Here is a 14,164-nt window from a genome sequence, read left to right on the forward strand (position 1 = left end):
CCCTTGACCCCCGCCTCTCACTCCAGCCCTCAACTTATGAGGGAGGGATTCACCCCTGCCTCTGCATCAGTAGTTCCTGAGGCACGCCCTGGCCAGTCCAGCAGGACGGCTGTCCCCTGGTAGAGATGAAGGGAGAAAATAACTACCGTTGGGTTAGCACCTACCAGGTACCCGGGAGATGCTCTGCATTTCCCAGCACGGCTCATTACTACAACCACAGGATAATGTTTTCCCTCTGTCACAAACACAGGAAAGGAGGCTGGGATACGCTAACTTGCCTACAGACACACGACTTCAGAAGGCTGACTGTGCTTCTCCCACTGCCCCGAACCTTCTCCCCACGCTGGACTGACTTCCGGCCTGTGGGACGCCAGCCCTGTCCACCTGCACTCCCATTTCACTCCTCTCCTATCATGAGACTCAATACCTTCTGCACTATAGAGCACACCTCTATGACAGCAAATTTCAACAAAGAATAAGTCATTGCTCTAGAGCTGTGCTGTCCAATATGGCAGCCACCAACCATAGGTGGCTATTTAACTTGAAAGGAATTAAACTTAAGTACAATTTAAAATGCCCTTTGTCAGCTGCACTAGCCACATTTCACGTGCTCAATTACTACACAGGGCTAGTGGCTGCCGTGACACACAGCACAGAGACGGAACATCTCCATCGACACAGAAAGCCCTACTGGCCATCACTGCTCTGCAGGATTTCAAAGTATATCTGGGTGATTTCCAGCAATATCTTAGGGCACCCTAAGGGTGGAGTCATATTAGTTGTTCAATCAACATGGAAATGCCATCTCTCCGAGTGTCAACTTGGAAAATTCCACATCTTCCCATGTGCCGAAGGGACATTACAAAAGAAGGTGAAAAGTAAAAAGCAATCCAGGGTAAGGGTGGAAAAGCTGATTGAAAGCATAACGAGCAACTTTAGATCTCCTGGGCTCTTTATGCTGAAATATTATCACGACCACTGTGTGATTTTTCATTCACTCCCCGAAGCCAAGAAGTGGGTGGACACATTGCAATATAATACGCCAGCGGAGGTTCTGGACGGTTCTGGCGCTTCCATACTTGCTGATCCAGGGGTTTACCCATTGCCAAGACCATATCACATTCTGCCTACCTAAACTCTCCAGGTATTTTGTATTTGTTTTATGGAAAGTATATCTCACATCATAGAGAATTTTCCAAACAAATAAATGAATGATGCCTGAAGCTCTGAAAATCTTATTTTTTCATAACTTTCTTTGTTTGCTCACCTAATTTGACATGGATTCCACTCTCAGGAAAAGCACTGTGATGACTAGTTCTCTTGTTTGCGCTGTATGGACATTACATCCTCCTTGGTACGTCTCAGATTATTTCTCAACTTTCTTCTCAAACCCTTCTACCCCCTTAATCAAAACCAAAACTCCACCTGTAGGTACCAAATTAGAGAGGTTTGCCTTGTTAGCATTAAGCAGCATTTCCTCCCAGCACTGACCCTGGCCTTGAAGGCACTGGCCTTGAAGACAAGGGGGCTCGGATTCAAGTCCAGGCTGTGTGCCAGTGTCCTGAGGGACGACTTAACGTGTGGTGCCAACACTTCAGCCACCCCACTGCACCCCAGGTGGTGTCCTGGTCACATCTTCTGGCATCTCCCCTCCTGGCCTTTGCTCAAATCGTTCTCACAGTTTTTTAGTGCCTCATTCTCACATCTGAATGGATCCAAGGATCACCACCCATCTGGGAAAGGCTCCAAGATGAAAGACAGAGGCCACAGCACACAAGGGGCAAAAAGAAAGAGACCATAATGTAGGGAACAAAAGAAATTTTCAGGAAAACCCAGAAAACCAAAAATGAATATTCCTCAGAAGGATAAGAAAAGGTACTGCATTAGTGAATCAAAAAGGATGCTATAAAAATGGAACAAAGACCCAAAACAAACAAACAAACAAAAATCTTAGAAATTAAATATAGAACAGGTAAGTTTAGTAGAAGGAGTGGAAGATAAAGTTGAGTCATCACCCATAAAGTATCACCAAAAGACAAAAAGCTAGAAAATGAGGGGGAAGGGAAGTTACTTCCAACAACAGGAGTTCCTTTAAAAGAGAACAGAGAAAATGGTGGGAAGGGGACAATTTTCAGAAAATTTTCCAGAATTTTAGGATACAAATTTCCAGACTGAATGAACCCAGTAAATGCTTAATAAATAGAAAAATAGGACCTAGAATACTGAGGATCAAGAGAAGACCCTAAAAGCTTATAGATATTATACAAGATACTGAAAATATATAAAGCATCAAATTCTCAAAGCAATCCTGAAAGCTAGAATCAAATGGAAAAAAGTCTTCAAAACTGCGGTAGAAAATAGTCTGTTAATTGTATTTTTGATATTTATTATTTTATTTTATCAAATAGGTAACACAGTCGCATGGTTCAAATATCAAAAGCGTATGAAAAGTCACACTTAACAAATCTGCTTCCGCTTACATCTCACGTTTCTTTTACTATACTTTCTGCCAGTGTTTCTTTCTGTAAATGCAGGCAAGTTACAGCTTTTCTCACATAAGGGACAGCATGCTATCTACACCTTCCGTACGCTGCTTTTTTTAGTTAACAGTACATGCTGGAAATCATTTCAAAGAATACATAGAAATCTCTGTCATTCTTTGGAAAATTATTTTTAACCTAGAACTCTATGCTCAGACAAACTATCAAGTATTAAGGTAGAATAAAGACATTTTCAGACATGCAAGCACTTAGAAAAGGCGTTCTCTCTCAGAAAGCTACTGAAGGATGTGCTCCAGCAAAATGAGTTAGTATGGATCCAGCAACAACAAAGAAGTGGCAAAAGGAGTTCTCAGCATGGCGGCAAAGGGAACGGCAGCTGAAGCAAATCCTAAGAGCACTCAGAGCAGACTGGGTCTAGAGGACAGAGCCCTCCAGGGGGTAGATTTCCAGGAGGGAATAAAATGGAACTGATAGATTTGTTTAATCACATAGAAAATAATATTGTGAGGGGGTCCTATTGAAAAGTTTGTGAGGAATTAGGTATGATAGATGTGCAGAGAGATGAGCAGTTGGGGGAAAAAAAAAAGAGACAAAGAATTAACCCCAGAAAAAGCAGAAAGTTGTACAAGGAAAAAGGTTACAGTATACTACTTGGCTCTGCAGTTAACACTGTCGTTACATCATCATCACCACCAGTGTTTACTGAGCATGTGTCAGTCACCATTCTGAGGTCTTTTCATGAAATACCTCATATACCCGTATAACCACCTTGTGAGAAGTATGCTGTTAAAATATTCCCATCTTACATATGAGGGAACGGAAGCACAGAGTGGTTAAGTAACTTGCTCTAGGTCATGGAATAAGTGGAAGGACCAGGAACTGAACCCAGGAAACCTGACCCTAGCGCCCATACTCTTAACCAGCCTATTGTTCTGCCAGTGCCCATTCATCTCACCTAAAAGTACAATGTAATATGGTGTGAAGATAAGGAGAGAGAAAGGTGGGGAGAGCACCTGAGCTAGACCTACAGGTCCCAAGTCCTCATCCTCAAACCAGGGGGCCAGCAGGTAGCACCTAACATTGAAAAATCAATAACTAGTGCACGTGCATATTATTAACAAACACGGAGCTACTCACCAGATCACTTAGGGTCTTGTAAGGCCATTAGGGGCTTGGCTTTTACTGAGGGATATGAAAAGCCATTATGACACGATCTGACATATTGTAAAAGGACCACCAGCTGCTGTGTGGAGAACGGCCTGGAGTATGGGACCAGGGTGAAAACATATATTACTTTAATTCAATAAAAATTAAGTTTTAAAGATGAAAGAATGAAACAAAGAAGAGGAGAGACACAGTAAGGCAGAGAAGAATATGGGACTCTCCCACGAAATGTTATGCCTGATGGCTCAGAGGTCAGCTGGGGATGACAGTCCCCAAGATGGGAAGCAAGTCAGCTCGACTTCAGGGCACCACCTGGAATAGGGCCTTGGCTGGAGCCGAGACACTGATCCCAGGAAACAGCCTGGATGACGAGCTCGCACCTCTTAGTTAGCAGATGACCTTAGCCTCTAGGACCCTTTTTCTCTATGTCAAATAGAGATACTCTAAACTCTTCTGATGGGATATCATATAGTTACGGGGGTGAAGTTTCTGGGAGTACCTGGCACACCTTAGGCCTTAAAAGCAACCTCAGGGACTTCCCTGGTGGTCCAGTGGCTAAGACTCCGTGCTCCCAATGCAGGGGGCCTGGGTTCGATCCCTGGTCAGGGAACTAGATTTCACACGCTGCAACTAAGAGTTCGCATGCCGCAACTAAGACCCGGCACAGCCAAATAAATACATAAATAAAAATATTAAAAAAAAAAAAAAGCAACCTCAGTCCCCATCTCTCCCCTTTCCCCTGCTGAACCCTGACAAGGCTCACAGGTTAACTGGCTCAACTGGAATCAAGGCCTTCTGATGTCCATTCTACCGAGCAGACCCTTCAGGTCCTCCACATGCATTCACAGTCCTGACTGCTGAACCCATGAGTCACTGAAGATTCCCCCAGAAAAGGGAGAGGGAGAAAGCTGGCCCTGTGACAGAAATAGCTGTGGGGGGGGGCCCACAAGCCATCGGGGGCAGGGGGCTGTCCACCCCTGAGTTTCCAATTCCAGCTCCATCCAGAACCATCTTGTCGGGAATCACGGAAACAGCTCAAGGTCACAGGCATGGTGCTCGCCATTCCCCTGACAGCTCAGACTGTGATAAAAGTCCGCCTGGAACGCTGGTCCTGTCACATTCCTAACGCTTGTTATTGATCCGCCAAGATGTGTGTGGCTGTCTTAGGAAGATCAACTATGCAAGGGCCTGGTAGTTGTGTTAGAGTCTGGGGCAGGGCGGTGTGTGCAGTGCCAGGCGCTGAACGCCCCTCACATGTTCCCGACCTGGAAGGTGGGGCCCTGACACCACCCCCAGTCCCAAACCACTGGCCACGCCGGATTTCACCCTCCAGTCAGTGTCTGACAGGTTTGCATCCACCAGCCAGCCTCAGAAAAGCAAATTCACTGGAAAAAAAGGTATGAAGGTGATGGTTCACATGAAGTGGGACTGGCTGCAGCAGCAAGCCTGTGTTGTAAATGCCAGTGTGATCGCAACGGAGGTCAGGGACTGCACCAGGGTACCTGCAGCGTGCGTCACACCAGCTGGGCTCCCTCCAGACTGCGTGACCCCAGAGGGGCCAGACCTGCTGAGAGCCGGACGAAGGTGAAGTGGAGGCCCAAACTGAACCAGATTTCCAGGCCACTCTGCAAAAGGGCTTGTGCACCCAACCCCCAGACTGGCCCTCGAATGGCCTTGAGGCTTGAGGAGAAAAGGAGTCAGGGTCCCTCAAGACAGGGTGATCTGTGGGCACTATTTGGGAAGGACGGGAGGTGGGGGGACAGCAGGTGAAAGGGGGCTTTAGGATTAGAATGTCCTTTATTCATGGGACCACACAGAATGAGACATGGAGACTGTCCTAAGTTGGGGTGCCCAGAAGCAGAGCCTGAGGCAGGGATTTGGACGTGAGTGATCTACCAGGGAGCACGGCCAGCAGCGGGGTGTGAGGGGGCAGATGGGGCAGGGAAGGAGGTGGACTCGGTCTGCCCTGGGGCCCTCCCACGGGGAGCCCTGGAGTGTGAACTGCACCACAGAGTTGGTTCCACTGGGAGGCAAGTGGGCTGGCGGTGGAGCTTTCTGTGTCCTCACATCCCGGGCTCAGCGCTGTGGGCCGCCCCTGGGGTGGGAGGTCTCCCCCCCCCCCCTGCAAAGTGACCCCACCCAGTGGCCATGGGCACTTCTCCAGTGAAGTGGGGCCACGAGCCCAGAACAGCCACACTCACAGGCCAGGGGTCGGCACCCTCCAACAGGGGGGATTTGGGAGGTGCACCAGCGCCCCCGGGGCAATCATGGGCCCAGCGGGCAGCGTCCCAGTGGGACCACCTAGGAGAGGAGGCCACGGGAAACAGTCATGGGGGAGGTCTCCGTGCTGTGAGCGAGGAAGGGAAACCGACCGGCGTTCACGGCCGCAGAGAGGATGCCAGGCTCGCTGCGAGGACCGTCTAATGCCGCCTGCACAGCTTGCACGGCCGCCTTCCTCTGTACTGGAAAGGCCTTCTCCGCTGGAGAGGAACACTTTGAATTGCCTCGGGCACTGTGAGAGCAAAAGATCATTTCACTCAGCAGCAGAGCGCTGAATGAGAGGTTTGGGATGCTACCAAAAACCATCAGCAGAATGTTCAAGGCGGTGGGAGAGAAAAACATATCTGCTTGCAAGACACCTCTCCCTGGGATGTGAGAAACGCTGCTCGAGCTTCTCAAAGTGCTTACTGGACCTTCCTCCTGAAAACATCTTGCCTGAATCCCGCCTCAGACAAGACAGTGAGAAACAAGCTCCTCGTGCTAACGCAGCTGCAGTGTTTTAAAGTTACAACTCCATTTACTACAAACTTGCCGGGAGTGAAACCATAAACTAACTGCAGAAATATAAATGCAGCGCTTCCACTGGGTTCCTGTTTCCAGCTCCTGCCCAGAGTCCAAAGCCCTCAGCAGGGAAGCCAGCTCTCCAGCAGGGCCCTGCCTCGGCCGCTCCGGGCTCCCCGTCCCAGACTCCATCACCTCTGCCTGGAACGCTCCACTTATCCTCTGAGTGCACATTCCTGGGGGCCTGACCCGAGTCCACCCCACCCCCTGCCACTTTCTTAAGGCCTCCTGGGTTTGTCCAGGCCCCCCCCCACCCCTCCCCAAGTGCTTCGGGGGAAGCCAACTCCCCCCATTTCCAGGATGGGCCTGACTGATCACAGGGTAAACCCCCTCTGCCCCACTGCCACGCTGCTGAGTCCACCATCCTGGTCACAGAGCTTGGCTCAGGGGCGGCCTGGGAGATGCTTCTAGCTCTCAGGACGGAGCCACCGGAAGAGACGGGGTGTGGGCTCAGGAGCGGCGGCCTGGGAACGCGGCAGCCAGTCTGCCGAAAGCAAAGCGGCCTGAGGATGAGGCCACCCGCAGAGGACGGCCCGGGAGAGCCAGCTGCAGAGAAGCCATGGAGAAAAGGGGCCACCGCACCGGTGAGGCTACCCGGGAATCCGTCCTCCAGCCAAATCATTTCCCCTTGTGGAGGCCAGTCCAGGTCAGGGTTTCTGTCACTGCAAAACTAACTCAAAATGCCACTTCCCCCGGGGGGCCTCCTCTGATTGCCTGTCTTAGTCCCGTCAATAAATTTTAACTCTCTCATTTCGAAACCTTCAGGGAACGATATCCTTTAAATCTCAGATTCCTGTCTTCTATTTTTGTTACTGATCTATGTCAGGCCCCAACTCCTGGAGGGCGATGCTCTTCAGGTCCATCCCTGAATCCCAGTCTCCCTAGGACAGGGCTCTGGAGAGCATGTATCTGCTGAATCAACGAGCAAACACGAAAGCACGGAACTTAAGACGATTTTGTTAATTTTTATAAGAACTCGCGAGAACTTCATGCTGAGTAGATATTTGCCATTTGAATAGTGACTCTAAGTTTCACAGCTGGGAAATAGAATCCAATTTGTAGTAAAACATAAAGTGTTGCACCAGCTCCTTCCAACACCACAGATACGTGCCATTCAGCACTTGGAACAACCACATCTGTGGTTGGTCTTATTGGGAGGATGTGTGTGTGAATAGCCCTCGCATTTAGCTAGTTAGTCACTTTATGTCTGCTACTCACTTCCTTTAATCCTGACAGCCTCGGGGATTTCTTCTTCCCCATTTTCGAGGTGAGAAAATGGAGGCTGGGAGGGGCTGAGTAGGGTCGCACAGCTCGCGAGGAGCTCTGCACAGTGTCGAGCCCAGGTCTGATGCTCACGTCTGAATTTGTCACTGCCAACTGCGTCCCCTGGCTGGGAGGCAGGACCGCGGGTTCCCAGTTACTCAGGACCTCAAGGCCGTCCACCCAGGAGCAGCCCCCGGCCTTCCTTTTCCGTCTGTCTTTATAGAATCCAGCAGATATGAGGTGGACTTAGGGAACCCTCATTCTCCTTCCTTTGACCGTAACCACTGCCAGAAAGACAAGGCTCACGGATCGTGTCACCTCAGGCCTCCCAGAGAACACCTGTTTGGTTTTATGTTTAAATACGTACTTAAAGGACCGTCTTCACAGGGGGTGGGGATTATGTTCAAGCTACCACATTTAGCAAATGTCTATATTTAGCCAAACATACTGTAAGTGCCTTTTTGTCCCTCTTTTGTTTTTCAGGCAATGCAACAGAGACTTAGGAGCACCTACTATGTGCCTGGCTCTGTGCTGAGCTCTGGGGATACGAAAGGAAGACATTGCCTGCCGGGTGGCCACCTTCTACGGGGGTCGGACCAGTGAACAAATAATGCTGAGGCCACGTGACTACCACAGCAGGCGTAGGGAGTGAGAGCTAGTGGAACCCGAGTGGAGGCAGGGAGACTTCTGCCCCGGGGCGATGTAGGAGGTCTCACAGAGGACACAAATCTACCGTGGGCTTTAAGGGTTGAATAGGAGTTTTCCTGGAAAGCCTTTCTCTTCGCATAGGGAGAAAAACAAAAGTGTTCATTCATTCAGTAGTCAACAAATACTGATTGACAGCCATGTGTCCATAAAAGCAACATCACCTAAGAACTGGTTACAGAGTAGACCTCCATAAATAGCTGACTGAGGCAACCAGACGCCTCGGCCTAAATCGCCTGGAAGTTTTTCCAGGTGATAATAATGACATGCAGACAAACTCCATCACATTCCAGCACCTGGAGGAGAGGGTATCAGGAAGGCGGCACTGCCTCTGCACGTACATTCTCTATAGTTAGCACACTAGGTGCACAGTTCAAAAGGTACAGAAGGGTATACGGCAAAAAAGCAAGCTTGTCCACTGTCAGCCCAGGGAATCACGCCCCTTCCCAGGGAGGCTGCTGCCACCAATCTGCTGGGCATCTTTGCCAACGTCACCGTTTGTTTAACCTGAAGGCTGAATCCTTGTGGGAGAAAAAGGCACTTGTACAGCTACGCGGGCGGTGCACCTTTTGTTCGCCACACTTCAAGTTCATCAGCGACCATTATAATAAACTCTGCCCGGGGAAACTTTGAGGGGAACCTCTCGGCGTGCCTGAACCCGTCTGCACGCGCGGTCCAGAAACAAGATTCACGGGGACCCCGGTTCGCGCCCAAGCTGCGCCTTGTGTGTCAATCGAGACGGCAACTGGTTATCGACAGGAGCGGGTCATTTCGCCAGGGCCATGTGGCCTGCGGGGACTGTCCTCGGGCCTCCAGGGTCGGGCCGACATCACCCTCACCATGCGGCGCAACACAGCGGGGCGCTCGCTCGCCCCCCACCCGGCCGGCCCGGGGCCACCTTGCGCGTGGCGAGGGGGGGGCGGGCGGCGGCCAAAGGGAGCTGGCGACATGGGGGGAGGGGTCGGTGCCGCCGGCCTGTCCCCGCGGCGGAGGACCGGCGCCCGGCCCACGGGGGTCCCGGCCTAGCCCGCGCCCCGTCCGCGGCGCCGGCGGACCGACGGACAGCGGACGGACGGATGCCTGACAGCTACGGCGGCGCCCCCAGCGCCCGCGCCCCGGCCCGGCCCCGCTGCTCACCTCGCGCGCAATCTGGTTCAGCGCGTCGTCCTCCGCCGTCAGCCGCTCGCGGTTGGGGAGCCGCTTGCGCCCCGAGCCCTGGGTGCCCATGTCTGCCGGCCGCGTCGCCCGCTGCGCTGCGGGACCGTGGCTCCCGCCGCCCACGCCCCTCTCGGTCCGGCCGGGCCCCGCTCCGCCCCTCCCTCCGCCGCGGCGTCATGGCGTCAGCGGGCGCGGGCCGGGGACGCGGGGACGCGGGGACGCGGGGGACAGGGGCTGGGGGCGCCGGTGGGAGGAGCACGGGAGCTCGGGCTCCGGGGACAGCAGGGACGCGGGGACGCGCCGAAGAGGGGACCGGGGAGCCGGGGGCCAGGGACGCGGGCGCTGGGGGCTGGGGGCGCGGGGACGCCGGGGGACCGTAAGCATGCAGATGGCGGGAGGTTTGGGATGGCTGGGGGTCGGGGGCGCGGGCACGCGTGGGGCAAGGACAACTGGGAGTGTCGGTGGAAACTGGGGCTGGGGGCGCGAGGTCACGCCGGAGCGGCGGGACACGCGGACCAGGACGCCGGCGACCCGCGGGGACAACAAGGGCTGGAGATGCGAGTGGGGAGTGGGGACGGGGGTGCGGGGATGCTGGGGGACAGTGAGCGTGGAAGCGGCAGCGGACTTGGGATGGCTGGGGGTCGGCGGCGCGTGGGCGCAGGGGACGGGGTGATGAAGGCTTGGGGTGCCGGTGGGGACAGGGGGCAAGGGACCACGGAGGGTTCGGAGGCGCGAGGGCGGGAGCCTGGAGCTCGAGATGGCTGGAGGGGTCTGGGCCGGCGGGGCGGGGGACACTGGAGGGTGGACCCCCCTGGTAATCATGGGCTGACTTCACCAGGGCAGCGATCACTTCATGGGGGCGCTGGAGGGCTCGCAGGGAGGGACTGGGCTGCAGAGAGGGGTTTGCACCCAGGGGTGGGTGCAGGGATGTGGTTCAAACCTGCGCCCCAGGTGAAGTGGGGTCTGACCTCACAGATGGGTGAAAGCTGGGTTCTAGGGTCAGGCGCAGGGGAGGTCAGATCCCGCTCTGTGGGATCTCGCCAGCCCCCTGAGCCTTACAGCACGTTCAGAACCCCCGTGTTGGTGTGGGCGTTTCCTTCTTCACCGGCGTGTTTTCTGGGACCTGCCACTTCCCTCCTGTGTCCCCAGCTTCTAGGAAAAGGTCTGCTCTCAAGAAGTAGATACTGGAAAGGGAATGACTACTTGAGCTTTACCTTCCACTCTCTAAAGGTGGATTTAAAATTGAACAGGAGGATCAGATGAGGTTTACAAAGCCATTACCTTCTTTTCCAGGGTAAGGACCCGAGTAACTGTTAGCTGTCTGTACTGAACTAAGGAAGAAGAATTGTGCTGGCCGAAGCACAGTAACCAAAAGTTCCTGGTCTATTTGGGGTGTGGGGAGATCTTTAATGCGGCTGGGGAAGAATGGAAGGGCAGGGCCGTCCTGAAGTCACCTGTCATTTTCCCCCTAGAGATGAGTACAGTTAGCATTTTGGTATATTTCTAACCAAGTGACATGACCAGGTTGGTTTGGGTTCTTAGAAAGTAAGCTGGGAGCTGGATGGAGGAGGGAACAGAAAGGGGACCTGGCAGTGGCAGGGAAGGATGTTGGAGGTTTACTGCAGGGAAAAGATGGTGGGGGAGTGACACAGGAGGGAGGAACCAGGTTCCATTGCTCAGGACACCTGAGTGGACTTCAGTGGGGTGGGTCGACAGGGCAGATGGTATTAGGGCTGTGACCTTGTTCATTACTGTACTCCTGGAGCTTGCATACACCTGACACAGCGGAGGGACTGAGGAAATACCTGTTGATTGAGTCTTCTATGTCACATCACACCACTTAGGACCCCCTACTCCTTAGGTGACATGGTCCTGGTTGGAGGACCATCTCTTGCTCTGCCCTCAGCCCTGCTGGAGGCTCGCTGCTCCCTTAGCCCGTGATGCCTGGTGAAGACTCTGCCTTTGCTCAGGCTCATTCCCACGGCTCCACTCATTCATTCCCCCACACCTGCTGCCTGGCAGGTGCTGCGCCGGAAGCTGGGGCAGGACTGCAAAGGACACAGACGGAGCGGCTGTTCTCTCGGGACTTACCTGAGATACCTGGAACTCCTTATCCAAAGCCACATCCAAGCTCCAGCATCTCCTTTCTGTTTTGATTGACATATATACACTAATATGTATAAAATAGATAACTAATAAGAACCTGCTGTATAAAAAACTAAATACAATACAAGTCAAAACAATTTTTTTTTTAATTTTTTTTTTGGCTGCGCTGCATGGCATGCAGGATCTTGGTTCCCTGACCAGGGATCAAACCCATGCCCCGTGCAGTGGAAGCGCCGAGTCTTAACCACTCTTAACCCATCTCCACTCTGGAGGAAGTCTTCCGAACTCTCCAGGCTGCTCCTTGACTCTCCTCACTGGTCTTCCTCAGAACATCAGGCGACTGTTCTAGCCCTTGAATTCTTCTGTGCTGATCTGATGATCTGCTCATCTTTCCGCCCTCACTGGGGACTGAATGTGCCACTGCTTCAATCACAATGAGAGCGTCTGGCTGACTTTGGGGACTGAGTCCAGGTTCCAACCCCCTCCTCACCATCCCAGTTGGGTTTTGTACAGAGACAGGGGACTCACTGCCTCAGGGACCGACTGGAGGTATTTCTGAATAGTTCGGTCCCTACACAGTGTTCTCAGACTTCTGTCTCCCATCTCTCCCCCATCAACCACCCACATCTGGGAAAGGCCAACCTTTTGGGAATCATCAGAACTCATGTTGCTGGTCCTCAGGTGGTCCCATGATGTCATGACCTCCTGAACCACCATCCGCATGCTTCCTCCTTCTTTGGTGATGTGCTCTCCAACTGTCTGCTTCTCCCTCTGGAATCAGTTCTTGCCTTTAAATGGAGATATGACCCCTGCATTGTCAGGGTGGGGGCAGTCCATGTAAAGATGTATCTCAGGGCTTGACCCACGGGCAATCAATAAGTGGTTCTCCAGCTCCTCTCCGCAGAGGCCTGGGTCTGGAATGAATAGGGCAGCAGCTCCTGCTGGGGCGTGGGGAGGCGGGCAAGGACATTAGGCAGCTTTGTGGCTGTCGCCTGTTCTTGGGGTGCCCCTTGAGGGATACAGAAGCCTGCGAGACCCCATCCATCAGGCTGAGCCACAGGCTTACCGAGAAGCTGTGGCTTTCTACTTGCTCTGGACTCTCAGCCTCTCCTGTGTGGTAGTCCCCGAACTTGCTTCTACCTAGAAGACTGTATTGTGCCACCAGCACTACCGAGCCCCTCCCATGTGGCCCTTTTCTTATTCCAGGTGATTATACTGCCCACAAGGGGTTACTTCAGAGAAGCCGCGTCAGAAGGCTGATGTCGCGGGCAAGAGACTCTCCAAGCCTGGTACTGAGGCTCTTCACGAAGATACAGATGCGCTTCAGGAAGCGTCCATGAATGCGTGAAGGCAGCCTCGGTGAGGGGCACCACACAGGGGACCCCACGTGGACTTTCCACTCACGACACAGTGTTCCTTTTGTTTGGGACCTCATTAGGCAAGCCTGTGAGCCGGCTGGGGGAAGAAGTTAGTGGGCATCTCTGGAGGAGTCATCGAGGCTGGAGGGTGACTCAGAGCTGCTCTGATAGGGACCTCTGAAGGACAGTCACATGGGCCGTGAGCTGACTCACTGGGGTCCATTGAGAAAGCCTTCCATGTGGTTGAAACATCATTCACTCGTGTTCCAGCCTTACTCTTCCAATTAACAGAGGATGGAAAAACCTCCCTTGGATTACAGCTGGAGAAAGGCTAGGGAGAATCACAGCCACTCACAAGGATGGCTTGAAAGGCAGTGGACAGACCATGGAGCCAAAATCATGCCCAGAGGGGAGCTAGCTGAGGTCAGGGTCGCCACCATGCCGGGGAGGTTAATGGTTTGTCTCCAGTGGCCTGCTGGTCTTTGTCTCTTTCCTCTCTCAGCATCTCAAAGCAGAAAATTGGACTGATCCTTCACCCAACCCAATCTTGTCATTCTAAATGCCTCTTCTCTCCCAGGATACCACCACTTCCAGTTATGTTTTCATGTCTCTTGGAGTTAAAACTTTGGAATCACGTTGGATTTTTAAATTTATCTTATCCTTCATCCCTGATTGATTCTATCCCTATCCCCCTTCCGCATCTTTGCTGACTCCATGATGTTCTGTACCTGGTTCACCTTGCCACACCGGTGGGTGACTTGCAGTAAATCATCTCCTGAACTTGAGGTCTCCAGGGTGGGGTGCATGAGACAATACACTGGGGTGCAGAAGAAACATACTAGAACTTCCATTAATATGCATTTTAAACTAAAAATAAGAATGTTATAGATCAAATGTTAATGTATGATCTATAACCTCACTTTAAGTGGTCACAGGTCATGTCATAATGATACACAAGGTATTCCCAGGGGCTGCTAATGGCATTCTCTCTCATTAGACCATTTTCAGAATATTTTGATGTATTTGCATGAACAAGAAATGGATTTATGGGTTACATAGTCTAGTTTT

The 14,164-nt window shown here is 52.4% G+C and overlaps 1 protein-coding gene across 10 annotated transcripts in view; it reads right to left on the bottom strand.

Moving 5' to 3' along the window:
* LRRFIP1 (LRR binding FLII interacting protein 1) overlaps positions 1–9,753 on the bottom strand; it is a 142,103-nt gene extending 132,350 nt beyond the window's left edge. For all 10 annotated transcript variants that reach the window (XM_082657634.1, XM_082657633.1, XM_082657630.1 and 7 more), the window contains exon 1: positions 9,612–9,753. In XM_082657634.1, coding sequence (XP_082513760.1) covers positions 9,612–9,701 — 90 coding nt within the window. In that variant the 5' untranslated portion in view covers positions 9,702–9,753. The remainder of the gene's footprint in view (positions 1–9,611) is intronic.
* Positions 9,754–14,164: the final 4,411 nt, after the last annotated feature.

The sequence above is a fragment of the Grampus griseus genome, assembly GCF_964374135.1.
Source record: "Grampus griseus genome assembly, chromosome: 7".
Classification (NCBI taxonomy): Eukaryota; Metazoa; Chordata; class Mammalia; order Artiodactyla; family Delphinidae; genus Grampus; species Grampus griseus.